The 19,403-nt window shown below is 55.7% G+C and overlaps 1 protein-coding gene across 2 annotated transcripts in view; it reads right to left on the reverse strand.

Annotated features, from left to right (window-relative positions):
* The window catches only part of BCR (BCR activator of RhoGEF and GTPase), a 135,529-nt gene that overhangs the window by 30,357 nt on the left and 85,769 nt on the right, over positions 1-19,403 (reverse strand). For both annotated transcript variants that reach the window (XM_045364424.3, XM_065522432.2), the window contains exons 5-10: positions 16,491-16,598; positions 13,438-13,498; positions 11,908-11,960; positions 11,279-11,419; positions 1,173-1,294; positions 80-248 (exon numbers count right to left, since the gene is read on the reverse strand). In XM_045364424.3, coding sequence (XP_045220359.1) covers positions 80-248; positions 1,173-1,294; positions 11,279-11,419; positions 11,908-11,960; positions 13,438-13,498; positions 16,491-16,598 — 654 coding nt within the window. The remainder of the gene's footprint in view (positions 1-79; positions 249-1,172; positions 1,295-11,278; positions 11,420-11,907; positions 11,961-13,437; positions 13,499-16,490; positions 16,599-19,403) is intronic.

Raw genomic sequence — 19,403 nt, forward strand, 5'->3', positions numbered from 1 at the left:
AAGCACCCACTGGCCGGGTGCAGGGGCTGCTGCCCATTCAGACCACACCGAACCCGGCCCTCGCTCCCCTGGCGTGCACCTTCTCTCTCTGGATGTCACTCTTGATCTGGGAGATCTTGATCTTCAAAGCATCCAGCTCCTCGTCCGGCACCAGGGGAATGTTGGGCACTGCCTCCGATTCGTCCACCATCTGGAAGCTGAGATCCGTGAGCGGAATGTACCATTTGCAGTCATACTGCTGGGTTTTGCTGGGGATGGGGAGAGAAGAACGTTCACATGCAGTTCCGGCTGCCTTCCGTGGTTGATGTCACTGCTGTCAAGAGGCCAAGAGCCCATGTTCCTGGCCATACATGGTTTACCTGACCCAAAACCCAGCACGTGTTCCATGGAACAGACTGGGAAGAGGCCACTGGCAGGCGCTGGGATTCCTGGGAACTGTGATTCCTGGGAACAGACACTCTGAACATGTGACCACAGGCCCCAGGCATCTCAGGAGTCTAGATCCACCTTATCCTGAGCTGGCCCTAAGGTTGCAGGCTCATGTGGGAGCACATCAAGGCTGCACAATGACAGGACAGGACTGAAATCCACCCCCAGGGCCGCAGAGTTTGAGGGACTACAGATCTAGCTGGTCATCCCCTCACCTGACAGAAGGGGGAACTAAGGCTGTCCTCTGAGTTGACTGATTAAACCCACTCAGCAGGGAAACGGCAGGATGCAGGGAAGAGCCCCGTGCTGGTCCTTCCCAACATGGCCCTCTTTGCTCCATTCCAACCTGGTGCAACCTGGGTGAATCCAATCCCTGGAGGGAGGAGGGGAACGTGTGCAGGCCTGTGCCGAGAATAACTTAGAAGCCACCACCAGGCTCGGGGAGACAAGGGGCAGTCACCACCCAGCACTGCCTGCAGCCCCTGACCTCACGCTTCCCGGATAGGTCCCGAGGTAACCTTTCTGCAATGGTGCCGGAAGCCATGGTCGGGTTTACCCCTCACTACGGGAGTCAAAGCTGGTCACCATGATGCCTGATGACGTCTCCAGATTGCTAGTGACAATCTTTAACCTTGAGCCCGGCATTGTGCTCAAGTGGAGACGGAATGTAAAGAGAGGGCCCTCCATGTCCTGGAGCGTCAGGGGGAGGTCACCGCCGGGATGGGGGCCACATCGTCACTCACCCTCCACTCTGCTTCTTGAGCTTGGTGCAGAGAAGCAGGTCGGTGAAGAGGAAGACGTGGCGCAGCTTGCGGGCCCCCTCCACCAGCTCCACCATGAAGCTGTCCTTCAGCAGCTGCCGGTGCTGCGGGCACAGGGAAGGCGGGGTCAGGGCAGCCTGGGGTGATGGGTGGGGTGTGGAGCAGGCTGACCCAGAAACTTTCTCTCCCTGGGAAGATTTCCCTCCCTCCACATCTGACCATCACACCCACTTTCCAGAATGTTTTGTTCATCTCACAGTCCTGCTAACAGATCAGGGCTTATGTGTAACTTCTTTGTTCAGCAAATTTCCCAATCCCTCCTGTGTGTTCCACCTTTGGAAGAGGGTGGGAGGGTGGGGGAGATGGGGAGGTAACGGCTGTGGGTCTGGAAGGGCACAGAGCCAAGCAAACAGTCTGCTGTGAAGATGGGTGATGGGAGGGCCTGCTTTAAACAGGGAAGCTGGTGGCAGTGGAGAGCCAGAATGGCAACAAGCCAGCTATGCCAGGAGCAGGTATTTCTGTAGAGGGACCATCGCAGGCACAGGCCCCTGTGGTGGGAAGAGATTGGTGCTCGAGGTAAAGATGGGGTAGTATGGTCTATGGGTGGAGATGGGCCCAGTGCACTCTGAAAAGTGGCAGCCCTCAAGGTCACGGCAAGGGTTGGGCCTGGTTCTGAGGGCAGCAGGAACTGGGGGTCTCACATCTGGAACTCCTAGTCCTCCCAACTAGCAGGATGGATAGGGTCCCCGGTGTGCAGGGGCTGCACCTCTGACACCTGCCTGGATACCTGCGGCCTGAGAAGGGTTAAAGCAGAGTGCAGGTGGGCAGCACAGGGCAGGGGGCATAGGCTAATAAGCCACGTGCCTTTCTGCATCTTGGTCTGCATCTGAAAGGCAAGGGTAGGTCCTTCTTGCTCAACGGGCTGCTGAATGGGCATGTCTAGGTAAGTCACCCATGTCTGGTACCTCACAGGGTTGGGCGCTGTGCCAAGGGCACAGGGATAGGATGAGAGGCTATCGCAGCAAGCCTTCCCCATGTTGGGACCAGTGCACGAGCCCATCGCCTGAATTATTTGATCCAGTCCCTACAACAGGCTTAGGCAGGTCCTTAAGGAGAAAACTGAGCTTCAGCGAGGTACACCCTCTGTTCCAGGCGGCGCAGAAAGCGAGGGGCAACATTCACAGGCCTCTACCCTCAGGAGCCCACAACCTCGTGGGAGAGAGACCAAGTGTTTAGTGGGCACCCAGCCCACCTGGTCTCAGGGAAGGCTCACTGGGAGGACGACCCCTGCCCTGCACTGAGAGCCAGAAGCGTCTGCAGGGGAGGCACATACAACAGAGAGTGTGAAAACTCAGTGTCTCCCCGCAGGCGGTGCACCTGTCCCCACCTCGAGAAGTGAGGAGGCCCTGTACTCTCAGGGAGCCAGGCTGGTCCTAGAGTCAGACCAGGGGCCTCGCCCTGCTGTCAGCTGCAGCCTGAGGTTCTTCTCCGGGAGCCTCTGTCTCTCTGAACTTCCCCGATTCTGGGGCCGGAGGCAGCAGAGCTCCCCACTGGCAAGTACAGCCTGGGCCAGGCCTCATGTCACCATCATAAGCAGCTTGGCTCACGACAGCCAGCTGGCTCTTGTGAGGGGGAACCAATGACTTACGCAGGGGCCGCTGGTGCCCATAAGTGGAAGGGTAGGAAGACTGCCGGCGTGCCAAGGCCATGACTCATCGGCACTCACCCATACCCCGCCTGCCGCCTGGTGACAGCACCCACGGGAAGCAAGAAACTGCATGTGCACCTGGAGAAACATCATGTAGAGCTGGAGCGCTGAAGCCAGGTAACCCAAACTGCTGCGTCTGCGGCGGGGACCAGGTCTGGGTAGGGTCCCAGGACACTGAGGTCCCTCTTGGCAGGGACACAGCAAACAGCCTCCTGGCCAAGGAGGAGGGGTCTCAGGCGCCTTCCCTCTGGGGGCAGTGGCGGGGCTGGATGGCAGGCTTCTCCATACAAAGGCACTGAGCTTCTCGCCATCACCAGCAGAGGGCACCCCATGCTCAGCTCAGAAGCTGCAGACTTGGCCGGGCGCGGTGGCTCAAGCCTGTAATCCCAGCACTTTGGGAGGCCGAGGCGGGCGGATCACAAGGTCAGGAGATCGAGACCACAGTGAAACCCCGTCTCTACTAAAAATACAAAAAATTAGCCGGGCACGGTGGCGGGCGCCTGTAGTCCCAGCTACTCAGGAGGCTGAGGCAGGAGAATGGCGTGAACCCAGGAGGCGGAGCTTGCAGTGAGCCGAGATCGCGCCACTGCACTCCAGCCTGGGCAACAGCGTGAGACTCTGTCTCAAAAAAAAAAAAAGGAGCCGCAGACCCAGCTCACTCTGCCTGCGGGCCAGAAATGCAGCTCCTCTCCAGCAGAGGCTCCCCACAACTCACCTCTGGGGCACCCTCGGCCTTCGGCAAGGCCAGTGAGTGTCACACTGGGTGCCTGTAGCACCCACATGCCAGCATGCCACATTGAGAGGACACAGGCTTGACTGTGGGGAGGATGTGGTCCCACTGGGGTGCGAGCTGCAGGCCTGGGAGGCTCGGACAGTGGACTCAGCTGGTTCTGGGCTACTCTTTTGATGCTGCCACAGCCTCCCCAAACCCCCACCCACCTGTGCAACTCTTATCTGAGAGAAGCCCGAAAGCCACAGGCACCCCAGCATGTCACAGCATCTTAGGCCCTGCTCTGCAGTCCCTCTCACCTGGCCCCTGCCCTCCCAGCCCACACAGCACCAGCGCATAGCTGGCAGGCCCACATGGTGTGGCGTATGTCACTCCCTGCCCAGGAGATGTCCCTCTCAGAAGCGCTCAGCAACTTGGTCCCCGGCCTGGAATACAGGACAGTTGGCCTTGAAATCAGCACAGGCTTCCCACATAGCCCACCCGAGTCATCCTCCAGGGCACACGGCAAGGGTGGGCCAGGGTCACAATCCTGACTGCATCTCAAAGCTGGCATAAGGCCACGTGGCTAGAAACCACTGTCCCCAATGCTCAGCATCTCACCTAGGGCAAACACTCCCAGCTGGAGCTGTGGGACAGAGAGGGCCAGGACCTCAACGGCCCAGGACAGGGACAGCACCACACTTTGGAGAGCTGGCTTGCTGGCGCTGTGGGAGCCTGTGTGTGAGAAGGGCACAGGGGAAGATCCTATGTGTTCTGTGTCTGCGTCTCTGTGTGTCCCTTTGTGCATCTCCATGTCTCTGGGTGTGTTCATTCTCGTGTGAGTGTGAGCGCCTGAGCGTGTCCTCATGCATGGAACCCCACACAGGCCTGTGGCCTGGGTAGGTGAGTGCCCGTGTGTCTCACTGTGTGTGTCTCCATGTTTCTATGTGAGTGTATTTCCAGGCAAGGGCAAGTCCCTGTGCGTGTCAGGCCTGTGTGTGTCCTGGTGCAAGTAACCCCATGTGGGCGTGGGTCCCCGTGTGTGCTGCGGGGCAGGGCAGGGCAGTGGGACAGCAGGCCCCAGCTGGCAGGACAACACTCCCCTTGGGGAGCCCCCCAACATCCCAGGTGGGAAACACCAGCTGGAAGAAACACCACCTGTCTCCGTGAACAACTAAAATCATCATCCCCACAGGAGCCCCCAGAAAGCAAGGGCGGCCAGGACAGCCTGCATCTTCACTGTCACTGGCCTTCAGGAAGGCCAGTCCGGAAGAAGCACACTGTTAAGACTGAAAGTTTCTGTCCCCCTCAGAATTCATGCTGAGGCCCTAACTCCAACGGGCTGGTATCTGGAGGTGGGGCCTTTGCAAGGTGAGTAGGTACAGACGAACCCACAGGATGGGGTGAGTGTCCCCATAAGAAGAAAGACAGGTCCTTTTCTCTCTCCATGTCCACTCCCAGGAAGGCCATGTGAGGATACAGGGGGATGGCAGCCGTGCTTCTTACTGCCCTCACCAGAACCTGACCCTGCTGGCACCCTGGCCCTGGATCTCCAGCCTCCAGAACTGTGAGAGGTAAAGGCCTATGTGTGGGCCTCCCAGCAGACAGTGCTTTGTTACAGCAGCCTGAACCGACCACGACATGCTCCAGCAATCAGAGACCACGGCTCCATGGAGATGCTGGAAATCTTCCCCAGGTACAAGAACTGCAGTTTGATCATCAACAAATCAGCAGGGCCTTGACTGGTGGGACAAGGAAAAGTTGCCAAAGATGCCCACGCAGCAGCTGAGAAAGTGGAGAAGGAAGACAGCCCAAGTGAAGACCAAGGTGGAGCTGTCAGCTGCTGGCTGGTGGGGGGGGCCCTGAAGGCAGCCAGTGGCCTCAGCCCCCACTACCCTGCCCCCAGAGCAAAGTGCACACCCCTGGAGACCTGGCTGAGTGCCACTGAACTGGCTGCCACTGCCTGTCAGTGGCCCTGTCTATGCAGAGATGTGGCAGACTCCAGAGGTTCGGCAGTGGGACCAGGAGCAACGAGGGTCACCAGGCAGGCCAATACACACTGCAGCCGAGAACGAGGTCAAGGGTCCTGCTCATCCTTCCCTCCCTCTCACTTGCTCTTGACTTGCCCTCCCTGCAGACTCTCTGGTCCCCAGGAAAGCCTCCCATGGCCAATCTGGCCCAGAAAGTTTCCTATGCCCTGAGAAACCCTATGCCAGGTGGAGGATAGGGCGGGGCCTGGGAAGAACAATGCTGGCTGATAGCCACAGTCAGGGTGGCTGGTAGCAGCTAGTATTTGCTGAGCTCTTTCTGGGTGCCAAGAAGGTGTGAAAAGAGCATGACGTAAAACATCTCATCTCACTCCACAGAACCCTCCCATGCAGCAGGCTCCAGCTTCACCACTGCCTGGAGAAGAAACAGCTCAGAGGTAAGCAACGTGCCCACGCTCCTGGAAGGAATTAGAACTTGGCCCAGACAAGTCGAGAACCCAAGCTTTGTTTGCCAATGTTTATGAAGGGCCCAGAAAGGCCTAGCTCTCGACATAGGCACTAGCCTTGCCATTACAGCTTCTGTTTGGTGTCCAGTGGAGCTGAGAACCCCACCCATCCCGTCTTCACCTCTGGGGTGGGCACCTCCCTCTCCGTAGCACCCCTGCAAACTTTGCCAAGAGGTTCTGGCTTCTCCAACAGTTTTCCAACTCTTTTTTTTTTTTTGAGACGGAATTTCACTCTGTTGCCCAGGCTGGAGTACAGAGTGCAATGGCGTGATCTTGGCTCATGGCCACCTCCACCTCACAGGTTCAAGCAATTCTCCTATCTCAGCCTCCCGAGTAGCTGGGATTATAGGCACATGCCACCACGCCCAGCTAATTTTTGCATTTTTAGTGGAGACAGGGTTTCACCATGTTGGCCAGACTGGTCTCGAACTCCTAACCTCAAGTGATCCACCCGCTCTGGCCTCCCGAAGTGCTGGGATTACAGGTGTGAGCCACCATGCCCAGCCTGCTCTCCAACTCCTTAATCATCAACTGAAAGACCTTGGTTCTCCTCTGCCCGAGCCTCACCATCTCAGCCTCAAGCCTGCACTGGTGGTACTTCCCTGCTCTAGGGCCTTCCTGCAGCTCCCGTTTGGACTGCTGCCGGTGTTCTTCCTACAAGAGGGGCCTCTGGGATCCCAGGCAGAGAAAGGGTATTGGAGGTCATTGCCTGGCTGGCTCTTGGGAAACAAAACAGCCAAACTGGATCATCCACTATGCTGCGGAGCCCAAGCCGAGGGGGTGCTGAGCAGCACATGGTGCCAAGGCTCTGAGGAGACAGACAGGCAACCACGTGGGAAGTCACCCAGTAGTGGGGATCGGTTATCTAACTGTGAAGTTAATTCAGCTAAACAAATGAGCGCCACCCACCAGCCCTCAGAACCCAGGCCTGGAAAGAAACTGTGCCTGTGGGATCCTCTGATCCTGTTATTTTGGGGAGGCTAAGGAGGGCATTCTCCTGGCAGCACCTGTGGCTCATGGCCCCCAGGTGTGCTTGGGCCAGGATGCTGGGAAGCTGGAGCACCTGCTGGCCACCATTCAGCATCAGGGAGCCACCTGGAATGCAGCCCAAAGTCACTCTTCCCCAAAAAACACAGCCCTGGAGCCGTGCGATGTGGCTGAAAAGGGCCATGAGATTACAGGAGCCACAGTGAGGGTCTGGGGCTGGGGTGGCTGACCTTGCACAGAGCTCACATCTGGGCCTCTCCTCAATGCCAGACTTGCCCAGGCTCAGCAGGTAGCAATGGGCCACCTCCCAGGAGGCCCAGTAGTTACTGCAAGAGAACCTCGAAACACCCAGGCCGACAGAGGCAGCTTTCCTTTTGACATCAAATGCCAGGGAAGCCAGAAACAGCCCCAACCCCTTGACGCACTCCCAGCAGCAGCAGCAGCAGCAGCAGCAGCAGCAGCAGCAGCAGGGAATGGGGTAGTGTGCAGAGCTGAAAGGGACATCTCCTCCTCTTTCCTACCTCCAGGTAGTGCAGGCACAAGAGGATGGGTGGAAACGTCCTATTGGCTCACAGAGGAGTAAGGGAACCAGAGTAACACACCCGAGGGGCAGACAGGTGACCAGGGGGCCTGTGGCCTCACTCGCATCCTGGCTTAGCTACTTAGTGGCTGTGTGACTGTGGGCAAGACACTCAACCTCTCTGAGTCGCAGTTTCCTCATCTGTAAAAGGGAGATCATCTCTGACCCCAGAGTTGTCATGAGATCTCAGAGGCACGGTTCCTTTCTCCCTTTGAGAACTTGACACTCCATGGCATGTACCAAACTAAGAGATGGGCAGAAGAGAAAAGCTCAGGCCCCACCCCTGGCTGCAAATTCTAAGAGGAAGTAGCCTGGAGCTCCTGCCCCCCTTTCCTGGCTAGTGACGTCAGGGGAGCTTGCCCGTCACCTCCAACACAGATGGCGGCATGCAGGCAGGTCACCACCCCTCACTTTCATAAAGTCCCTCTCAGGCTGTGAAACCTTTTCAGTCTCAACACCCAGTGGAGGGGCCACGGACCCTGCATCATTGCCCTCAGAGAGCCCGGGCACCCAGGGAAGCAAAAGGGTGTCCCCAAATCAGTACACTGTTAGCAGTGAGGGAGAGCGGAACCTGACGGGGCTTCGCCCATCCGGCATCTTTCTTTCTGCATCAAGGACTGCAAACCCATTGGGCAGTGCCAGAGGATACTGAGGAGCATGTCCAGGCTTGGAGTGCCCAACTGATTAGCAGCATCTGCCCCAGGAATGGCAGGGGCTGGGGCACAGCACAGGCATCTATCATCCTGGCTTAGCCACCATCAAGCCACCTCCCTTAACATGCCTCGGATAGAAAGCTCTGAATGAAGGGGTGCTGGTCAGACTCACAGTGACTTTTCTAGAGTCATTAGTCCTCCATCTTGCTTTGCAGTTGAGGCACCCAGGTGACCCCTCCTCTATGAGCAAATGCCCCTCCACCAGGGTGAGGTGCTGGGGAGGATGCAGATCCAGGCCCTTGCCTTTGTGAAGCGCCCAGCCCTTCTTTTTTTTTGAGACAGAGTCTCGCTCTGTTGCCCAGGCTGGAGTGCAGTGGCACGATCTTGGCTCACTGCAACCTCTGCCTCCCAGGTTCATGAGATTCTCCTTCCTCAGCCTCCCGAGCAGCTGGGACTGCAGGTGCCCACCACCACGCCCAGCTAATTTTTTTGTATTTTTAGTAGAGATGGGGTTTTAACCGTGTTAGTCTGGATGGTCTCGAACTCCGAACCTTGTGATCCACCTGCCTCGGCATCCCAAAGCACTGGGATTACAGAGGTGAGCCACTGTGCCCAGCCGCACCCAGCCCTTTTTAAATTACACTTCCTCCTTGGTGGTCCTGAGATGTGGCCATGGGTAAGCATGGAAGTCAGTCCCCATGGCGACGGATGCAGGAACGAGGGCCTGGGTGCCAACTTCTAGGCAACATGGCATTTTTCTCAGTTCCCCAAAGCAGTGGATTCCAATGATCCGAGCGCTGAGAAGGCCCTTCCTTTTCTCTAGGGATGCTAAATGGCAGCTGGAGTTGCAGGGAGCAGACTTGGCACAGGGGAAGCCATGGGAAAAAGGACGCCCACGGCCACCTCCCAGGAGGTCAGAGCGCTCATAAGAGAACAGTCGGTAGAAAAGAAAGAGCAGGCGTCTCAGGAGGGTAGGGCGAGCCTGGCAGGAACCCACCCAGCACATGGAGGCTTAGGAGAAGCAAACCCAACATCCACTTAGATCTGTGTGGACTGCCCACAGGTTTGTCACAGGTTTTCTCTCCTTCTGTGGCCCTGAGCCAGGGAAGAGAACCAGGGGCAGGGCCCGGTTGTTGCTCCAAGAAGCAAGATCTGATCCCCCACCACTCCCAGGTCCCAGCCACGGGATGATCAGCTGGGGAACACCTGCACTGCTCAACGCCTCCCCTGGGAGGTGCCACGGACCCACTTCCGCCTTCAAAGGGCTGAGATTGCCAAGGAGTCAACATGGATGGCCAGGACTGCCACTAAATCATACCCATTTGGGAGCCCAGGTGCCTAATGAGGTGGGGTCATGTTCCCATCCTGCTGCAAAGACAAGGAATAGGCCCAGCTGGGAGAAGCTCTAGGCCACCCAGTGGGTTGGTCCTCACGATGCTGGCATGGGACCCTGAGTCTGCCCAGCTCCAGGGCTTGGACAAGCTGGAGGGTGGAATGGAGCGGACAGCTCCTTCCTCCTCCATGCCCTTCCTGGGCCAGGCCCACCAGGAGAAACTTGACCAAGTCCCTCACTCCAGGTCAACTCTGATTAGACTCTGGGTACTCAGAGTACCATTCCCAAAGTGGTGTGCGGCAGAGGGGGCTGACAGCTGCCTGCCTGATGGCCCAGGGCAGGAGGAGCAAGCCCCATGTGCTGGGCAGGTCCACCCTATGGGGGCCCTGAGGACAGGGCCTGTGTCCTTGGCACACTGCCAACCACATGGCACACGAACAAGAAGAAAGAGTAGGAGACGGTCTTTTTGTTTTTGTTTTTTTTTTTTTTTTTGAGATGGAGTTTCACTCTGTCGCCCAGGCTAGAGTACAGTGGTGAGATCTCGGCTTGCTGCAAACTCCGCCTCCTGGATTCAAGCGATTCACCTGCCTCAGCCTCTCGAGCAGCTGGGATTACAGGCACCTGCCACTGTGCCTGGCTAATTTTTGTATTTTTAGTAGAGACGGGGTTTCACCATGTTGGCCAGCCTGGTCTCGAATTCTTGATCTCATGATCCACCCGCCTAGGCCTCCCAAAGTGCTGGGATTACAGGCATAAGCCATGGTGCCCAGCCATGAGGTGGTTCTCAGAGGCAACTACAGTCAGGTTCATGCCCATTCTGTGTCCTGCCTGGGCCAGACAGCTCCTGTCCCTGCATGAGACCCCTGACGCCATGGGTCAGCTCCCCTCACCTCAGCGCTACTTCTGACAAAAGCTGCTCCCCCTGGACACCGGCTCCCCAGCTTGCACGCCTCGGCCATTCTCAGTAGCTGCTACCTGCCTGGGAATGAAACAGCCTCACTATGTGCCAGGCCCCGCCCAGGAAGGCTCAGAGCGGCACGGGCACAGGCCATCCCTGCTCATCGATGACGTGCACACAGAATACGTCAGTGACAGGGGGAACGGGAAGGAGAGTCTTCCCAGAGGAAGACATGAAGTGCTTCATCCAGTCTCACATCAGACACAAACCACGAATCCCCCTTTCTAATCCTTAAACCCGACGTTAACTGTTTTTTAATGAAAGCACTCAGGAGGAAGTAGGAGGATTCCAGGCAGACAAAATGCCATCCTCCTACTCACCTCCTTCGCACAGGTCTCCTTGGCTGGGGAGCCTGAGCTGGCAAGAGTGTGGGGGATTAAAAAAAGGGGTCCCTGGACATAACCCACAATGACAGAAAAGAAAAGAGGTGGCTGAGTGAGGCATGGTGATGGCTGCTGCCTGGAGAGTATGGTGCATGTGGGGTCACCCCTGCAACTGCACCCAGACACCTTCCACACGGGACTGAGTGTGCTGCCAAACTCACCAATCCCAAAAGGCAAGGTCTGCTGAGGACCAGGAGGGGCTCCAGGCCTCAGATCGAGGGTACCCTGCATGCCCCCAGCTCAGCAGGCTGGGCAGACCCAAGCCATCCCCTGCCACGCTCACCTCTCCCTTCTTCACCGTCATGGACTGCCGTCGGGGTGTGATCTCCTCGTTGATGCTGGACAGGAAGTTCTGTGAGATGCGGAGGGCATCCTGCAGCAAGGGGTGGTCGGGGTGGCTGGCAGGAGTATGCTTCAGCAAGTCCTGCCCCAGGAAGAAAGATTCGAGTTAGACACAGAGGAGCACTGACACCTGCCACTGTGTGCAAAGTGCAGACACAAAATGCAGACGGAGCCCAGAGCACCAGCTCCCTCAGTGTCACCACTGCCTCTCTCACATGGGCATGGGCTTTGCGGACAGAGCTCGTGTGAGCACCGTTCTGGAAGCAGGTCCTAGATGTGTTCCACGCTGCATGCACACGGCCAAGAGGGGCTCCTCTTGGATCTAGGGCAGGGTTTCTCAACCTCAGCACTGCTGACATTTTGCGTGGAGTAATTCTTTGTTGAGGGGCAAGAGAGAGCTGTCATTTGCATTACAGAATGTCCAACACCATCCCAGGCCTCTACCCATTAGAGGTCAGTAGCACCCCCTTGGCTGCAGCTATGACAACCAAAAAAGGTCTCAGAACATTGTTGCTGTGTGTGTCTGAGAGGGCAGTTTTGGTCCCAGTCTGGAGGGGCGCTGTGACTCACATGGAGGACCAGCGTGCTCCTTGTCACACGGTCCACAGGCTTGTAGAGTAGAGCTGTGGAGAGAGAGGGGTGGTGAGAGAGGCTGCACATGGAGAAGCACACCAGCTGCCTGACCACCCTCGGTGCAAGGGTGAGTGGGGAGGGGGCTGCCCCACCCTCCACAGGCCCCATCTCCCCTCTGCGCAGTGACCAGGGCAAGGCTAGAGCACCCACCTGGAACGCTTTAAGTCCAGGACATTTACTGCATGCAGAGTCCAGAGCAGCTGTCAGACCCAAGCCTGCACGGCTGGCTCAGTGACAACAGCTACAAAGGCTCAGCACTGCCGCTCCTCTAGCCTGAGGTCAGGGAGCCCACCCTGGCAAGGTTGGGCTGGGGAGGGCCCCAATTCTGGAGGGAGACCTGCTCCCCGGCCCAGAGGGTAAGCTGAACAAACCGCTTAGCTGCTCTTACCATCAATCCCGAGACATTTCAGACGCCTGACTCTGAGACAGGCAGAAACCTACTCAGATGCCGACACAACTCTTGGTTTGACAGGTTCTCTGGCGACCTGCCTGCCCGAGGATACCCGAACTCCAGAGGCACATGAGCCCCACTGCAGTGGGAGCAGCTCCGTGGCATGGCAGGAGCCCTGGCCAGCCTCAGCCACCTGTGCTTCTCCATGATGACAGTGAGCGTGGCCAATCCCAGGCACGGATGCTTACGTGTGTTCTGAGACATGCCTCCCACAACCAGCGTAAGGCACACATCGCTATTTTCATTTTGCAGATGGGGAAACTGAGATTTGGGGCAAAAAGCTCCAGGGCCTGCTGTTCTCTGCAAGTGTAACTATTCACAACACCCTCACAACTAAAGAAAGAAGTGACTGATAATTCCTGATACCACTTTCCCAGCAACTCTGGACTCAATCCCTGCCCAGCCACGTAGAGCCTGTGCTCTGCACAGATTACTTTATGACTAAACTTGTCATCGGCAAAAACAGAAAATAAAATCCTCTTTACAGCCGGGTGCGGCAGCTCACGCCTGTAATCCCAGCACTTTGGGAGGCCAAGGCACTTGAGGTCAGGAGTTCAAGACCAACCTGACCAATATGGGGGAAACCCCGTCTCTATTAAAAATACAAAAATTAGCTGGCCGTGGTGGTGTGTGCCTGTAATCCCAGCTACTCGGGAGGCTGAAGCAGGAGGATCACTTGAACCCGGGAGGCGGAGGTTGCAGTGAACCGAAACTCTGCCTCAAAAAAAAAAAAAAAAACCCTCCTTACAAGGCCACTGGGGTCAACACGATGACATTTAAGTCAATTGAAGCAGCACCTTGTTGCTACTCTTGGTGGAGAACTGGTACTGATGGTATCCTTCCCTGCCCTCCCTGAATTGTTCTTTCCTCATCCCCACTCTATTTGAAGAGCAGAACAGGGAAGGCGCCAAGGGGTGACCCAGCTGGGCACTGTGTCTGCTTTTCCACGACGCCCCCTCTGCCAGCAGCAGCCTCCCTGACAAGGGCACACAGAGACCTCAGCATGCAGAACTCACTTTCTAGGGAGTTCTTGGTCGTTGGATCCTTGGCATCTTTGTTGCTTCTGGCTCTCAGGTTCTGCAGAGAGAAAAGCGCATGTTCGCACAGATGACAGAGCAGCTTTGATGCAGAACGTTCCCCCTTTGGCAGCAGTTTCAGCTTTCCCTCCTCACTGCAACGAACCCCAGGCGCATTCTGAGCCGAGACTGAAATCACAGGGTGTGCAGGGACACACGAGCAAGCCGAGCACGCAGGATGCCCTGGATGCTGCGGTCTACCTGGGACAAGGCTTCTCTGCCAGGGCACCGTTGACATTTTGGGCTACAAATTCTCTAAGCAGCTTTCCTGGGCACCATAGGGTGCTGAGCAGCTGCCCTGGCCTCTACCTATAGGTACAGGAGCATGCCTGCCTTCCTGCTGTTGTGACATCCAAAAATGTCTCCAGGCATTGCCAAGTGTCCCTTGTGAACAAGATCATGCCTGGCTGAGATCCTCTGACACAGAGAATCCTGTAAATGGAGGCCAACAGGAGCACGCTCCTAAACACACATCACTGTTTTCTTGGGGGCAATTAGACAGCATGCAGGGGGCTGGTGGTTCAGAAGAGCACTCATATTTGGAGACGGCCAGGGCAGGCCCACCACTGCAGACTGACACTGGATTATAACTCCACCTGCCCCCTCCGGATTTGCAAGTGTACTTACTAAAAAATGAGGTGCTAAGATTCCCAGGGCAAAAGCAGGGCTTGTAACTGAACAGCCTAGGCTGTTTTGATACAACTGCGTTGAAAGCATCACTAGAGAAATGTAGAATAAAAGATCCTGTGTGCCTAAAATCCCCTGGGAAGGAGCTGAGATTAATTTCTGGTACTAAGCTTCTGAACAAAAGCATAAACAGCAGAGACGGAAGAGGTTCTGAGGTTGCTCTGCCAACCTCTTGTGCTGCAGGAAACATCTCAAGACCAAAAGCCAGTGTTTTCCAGCTCACTGGGGCCAAACGCTGCCATGCACTTTGGTACCTTTCCTGAGAGTTTAACAGCCCTCACAGTGATTTTTCCTCTGTACATCTGACTCAGCAGTTCCCAAAGGGTGTGAGGGGGTGGGAGAGCCACACAAAAGACTGCAAAAACCAGGTGCTGGGCTCACACGAGCCTGGGAGGCGGCCCACGTATCCGTGGACAGTGCTATGCTTGGGAGTTATCTAGGAGCTCCAGGAACACCTGCCTCAAGAAAACTTATGAGTTTGGTTTAACCCTGTATTTCCCAAACTGGCCTGACTCCCAAAGCCCTTTTCATGTAATTCCTATTACCCACTGTCTGGAGAGCTGGCGTTCCATGGAACCAGATCTAATAATGCTGCCCATCTCTCAGGACTGTCCCAGGAGAGGATGAACACTACTCCACTCCTTCCCGTACTTGAGGGTGATCCTCGAACTCCCATGCCTGAGCACTGACCCCCCACACCTCCACAGGGCTTGCTGCTTTCTCTTCCTTGAGTTTGACTCTGCTGTCTTTGGGTGGCTCCAATTCTTCTGGGTCTTTTTTGAAACACCGAGAACCAAAGTGCAAGTCGCCCTGACGGTGCAGGTGCCACAAACCTTCACGGTGGGTCGGTTTGCAGCTGGTCCTGAGCCCCATCCCACTCCCCGCATTTCAGCCACAGCTCAGAATCCACCGGTGCATGGTTGGTGGGACCACGTGATCCCCAGGTGGCGTCCCATGGTGTTTCCTCCCTCCTCTGCAGAAACCTGTCCAGGTGAACTTAAACTTGTCCACCTAACTGTAACCTGCTCTTAAAAAATCAGGTCCCTGATTTGTCAGGGTCACTTGAAATTCGGTGCCATCATTCCAGCTGTTGGGGAGGAGGGTTGCTAGTTTAATGAAAAAGGAAAAGAGAATAGATTGAATGGTCCAGAGGGAGTCTGGCAGTGGGGAGGGAGCTGCAGCCCCAGATGCATGCAGAGCCTGTTACCAGCAGCACCTGGCGGAGCAGGGTGCCCCACAGACTCTGGAGGAACAGGGCGGCAGGTACTGTCACCACCGGAGACATCAGAGCGAAGCCCGTGATGCTCCATCCTGCAATAAACAATAAGACGGCACAAAGCCTCAGGAACAAAGCCTAGGGGTGACAGCTGAGGGTGTGTCCCAGCAAGGGTGACCGCATTCACTCCCTATTTCTAGTGCGCATGTCTCTTTCTAACCCTGCGGTTCTCACCTGGAGGGCTTTCTCCTCAGAACGCTTGCTGGGTGGGGAAAGCCAAGCCAGAAGGCAAAGCTACAGCGAGATGGGGGGCTCATGAAGAAGCAAGGGACCCCGAAGAGGAAAACGTTGCCGAGTGGCCACCAGGCAGACAGGCTGGGGAAGGGCAGGAAGAACCCCAGTCTGGAGAGTGCAGACCCAGGGGTGCGGCTGGGTTCTGCCTGAATGGCCCATTCATGGTCTCTGTTTCTGAATGAGTCTTTCGAGGCCCTGGGTGCTAACACTGTATGGTTTGAGGTTTCAGCTTCCTGGGGCTAAATGCAGGCAGGGAGTCAGCAGCCTCTCAGACCCAGGGCCTGGGGTAGTGCAGCTCCAACCTGTCGCTTTGCTCCTGCATGTGGGTCTACAAAGCACAGGTGACATGAGCCCTCGCCCCATGGCATTAGCCCCTCAATGCTTCCTCAATGCTCTCAAGGTCTGGCAGGCTAGAAAAGGAAAAGTGGGACACCTCCAGGCTTGCCTCCAGTGCCAGGTACAAAGTCAGCCTCAGGACTCCTGTGGTGAGAGCTGTTAACGGGCAGAACTACAGACACCCCTCACTGCAGACAGACAGTGCAGTGTCCCTGGAACCCGGCCAACCCCCAGAATCAGGCCCTCGCCCCTGCGGGGGCCGGACACCCTGTGGGCTGCTCCTTCTGTCTGGGCACAACAGCATCCCCAGCATAAGGCTGACGCAATGAACCCAACAGAATCTGGAAACACCTGTGGTTCACGACCAGCTCTTGACCTGGTGCACTCTGTTCTCCTGGGGAGGTGGAGGGTACAGGTGGGAGTCAGCGGTGCACCTGTCTGAAGAGCATCAAGGCATTACCTCAGAGATTTCTGCAAACTGAGCATTGGCCTGACAGCACTTCTCAGCCATTTCCATGGCAACTCCGTAGTTGTCCACAAAGGCCCGGTACACACCCAGCTGGCTGGCCTGAGGGGGAGGAAGGAAGAGAGAGTGGGACAGGTGCTGCTGCTCCCCCCGCCTTTCGGAAGAGCAGGCTCCTGTGCACAGCTCTGCAGAAACTCCAGGGGCAGCAGACGGCTCACAGGCTGCAGAGGCCTCGGCGCTTCCATGCTGCTCCCTCCCACCTGCTCCCCTCCCCACGCACCCAGCACACTTCCCGCTCCCAAAATGACATGCTGAGAAGTGACTCACAGCACCAGGCAGGTAACAGTTCCCTTCCAGAGCTACTTATTCCTCCCACCCCATTCGCTGAAATGGTGCTATGAGCGGCAGCTGAAGTTCAAGATTGTCAGTGAATCTGGACAAGTGTCTGCACGCAGCACCTTCTCATTCTGGCTGCAGGAGTGTACCCTGGACACGGAGGTCACCCCCATCCCACCCATGGTGTTCCACGCCATGTCCAGTCCCTTCAGACACATAAGAAATGCCAAGTCCGGCTGCTTTTGCAGAGGAGAGCCTCCTGCTGCACAGACACGAGCCCATCCTGGGCCTGGTGAGGGTGCTCAGGTGTCATGCTGCACACCTGGCGGGGGGAGACTGGCTGTAAGGCGAGAGGTGTTCTGTTTGTTATTAAACCAATGGCAATAAGAGCGCTCCTCACTGCTCAGACACGCACTCAATTCAGCAACAATTTGCCTTGTGTGTGAGTGCGGCAGACACCTCCATCTCTGGGCCCCACAACACCTTTATGGGCAGCGAGGGAAAAACCAGCAAACCCAGGCCTGGGGAGTGTAAGGGCAGACCCAGGGGACACACTGGTTAGGGTTGGAGACTCCCACTGTAGTTGACTGCAAGCTGGAAGCCCAAGGCATTCACGGCTCCTGGCATTTGTTTTGTGTCAAACCTAAATTTTATTTCCATGTGCATTTGCATCTATATTGAATTTTATGTTTCTACAGATGACAATCCCAGATGCTGGATAAACCAGGCACCCTTGGCACTGTCTGATATTCTGGCCCTGCTCCCTACAGGGGCTGCAAGAAGGGGCTTAGAGTGTATGAGGAAAGGGTAGCAGCCGGAAGACACCTGCCAGGCCCCTGCCATGCTGACCACCTGGAGGAGTCCTTGCGTCCTCCAATTCTAGGTTCTTCCTCATCCGTGCAGTGATGAGGCCCAGAGCTCTTCCTTCTTTCCCTCCTCTGCAAGTCACTGAGTGCCTCCCAGTCAAACTAAGGGCCTGCTTTAGGCCTTGTCACCACAGTGGTAAACAATTCAGACACAGCGCTGCCCTCCAAAGCTGGTGTTCTAACAGGAGAGCGCTTATAAACACATGCATGAACACACACAAGGAATGTAATGGCAGATGGTTACAAGCGGGACAGGGGCTGAGAGCGATGAGGCTGCTTTCAAGAATGTGGTCAGGACCAGGACAGCCTCTCAGAAGAGCTGACAGCTGAGCAGGGTCTCGGGGGTCTTGGGAGGAGGACTCCTTTCAAGACTTTTCCTCCCTCCTGCTCCAGGAGCTCACATCTTCCAGGTGGCTTGTGAGAAGTTCTAAGCAATTCCTTCTCACATTTTTCGCTAATCAAAAACGTGCCTCTGGATCTGATGCACTGAGAAGCACACAGCCTCGCTGCTGTGGTACTGTTACACAGAACGTGAAGCTATTCCTGAGGAAACTGGCAAACCCGAGCAGGTCTGTGCCCTTCAAAAAATGTCAAGGTTGGCTGGGCATGGCAGCTCATGCCTGTAATCCTAGCACTTTGGGAGGCCGAGGCAGGCAGATCACTTGAGGTCAGGAGTTCAAGAACAGCATGGCCAACATGGCAATACCCTGTTTCTACTGAAAATACCAAAATTGGCCAGGCGTAATTGCAGATGCCTATAATCCCGGCCACTTGGGAGGCTGAGGCAGGAGAATCGTGTGAACCTGGGAGGTGGAGGTTGCAGGGACCCGAGATCGCACCACTGCACTCCAGTGTGGGTGATACAGCGAGACTCCATCTCCAAAAGAAGAAAAAAAAAAAAAGGCAGGGTGCAGTGGCTCACACCTGTAATCCCAGCACTTTGGGAGGCTGAGGCGGGCAGATCACCTGAGGTCAGGAGTTCAAGACCAGCCTGGTCAACATGGTGAAACCTCGTCTCTACTAAAAACACACAAAAAATTAGCTGGGCGTGGTGGTGCACGCCTGTAGTCCCAGCTACTGGGGAGGCTGAGGCAGGAGAATCGCCTGAACCCAGGAGGCAGAGGTTGCAGTGAGCCAAGATTGCGCCACTGCACTCCAGCCTGGGTGACAGAGATAGAGAGGGAGACTCTATCTCAAGGAAAAAAAAAAAAAAAAAAAAAGTCAAGGTCATGGAAGACAAGCAAAGTCTAAGGAACTGGTACAGATTGAAGGAGACTAGAGAGATGTGACAACCAAGTACATAACATGATCTTAAACCGGGGCCTGAATCAGGGAATGAAAACAGCTGTGAAGAATGCAACTGTTAACTTGGGGGAAATTTATATGAACTACATATTAAATAATAGTATCTTATGAATGTGAAATTTCCTGAATTTGACAAATTGTACTGTGGGTTATAGGAGAGAATATCCTTGTTCTTAGCAAATATACAATGAAGTATTCAGGGGGCAAAACATCTTGTGCTTGTGTGTGTGTGTGTGTGTATGTGCGTCTGTGTATGCACAGAAAGAGATAAAGCAAATGTGGCAAAAAGTTACAATCAGTGTATCTGGGTGAAGGCTATACTAAAGCTCTTTGCCCCATTCTTACAGCTCTCCTGTAAGTTTGAAATAATTAGAAAAATAAAAACTCTGAGTTGTGAAAA

The sequence above is a fragment of the Macaca fascicularis genome, chromosome 10 (assembly GCF_037993035.2).
Source record: "Macaca fascicularis isolate 582-1 chromosome 10, T2T-MFA8v1.1".
NCBI classification, from domain to species: domain Eukaryota; kingdom Metazoa; phylum Chordata; class Mammalia; order Primates; family Cercopithecidae; genus Macaca; species Macaca fascicularis.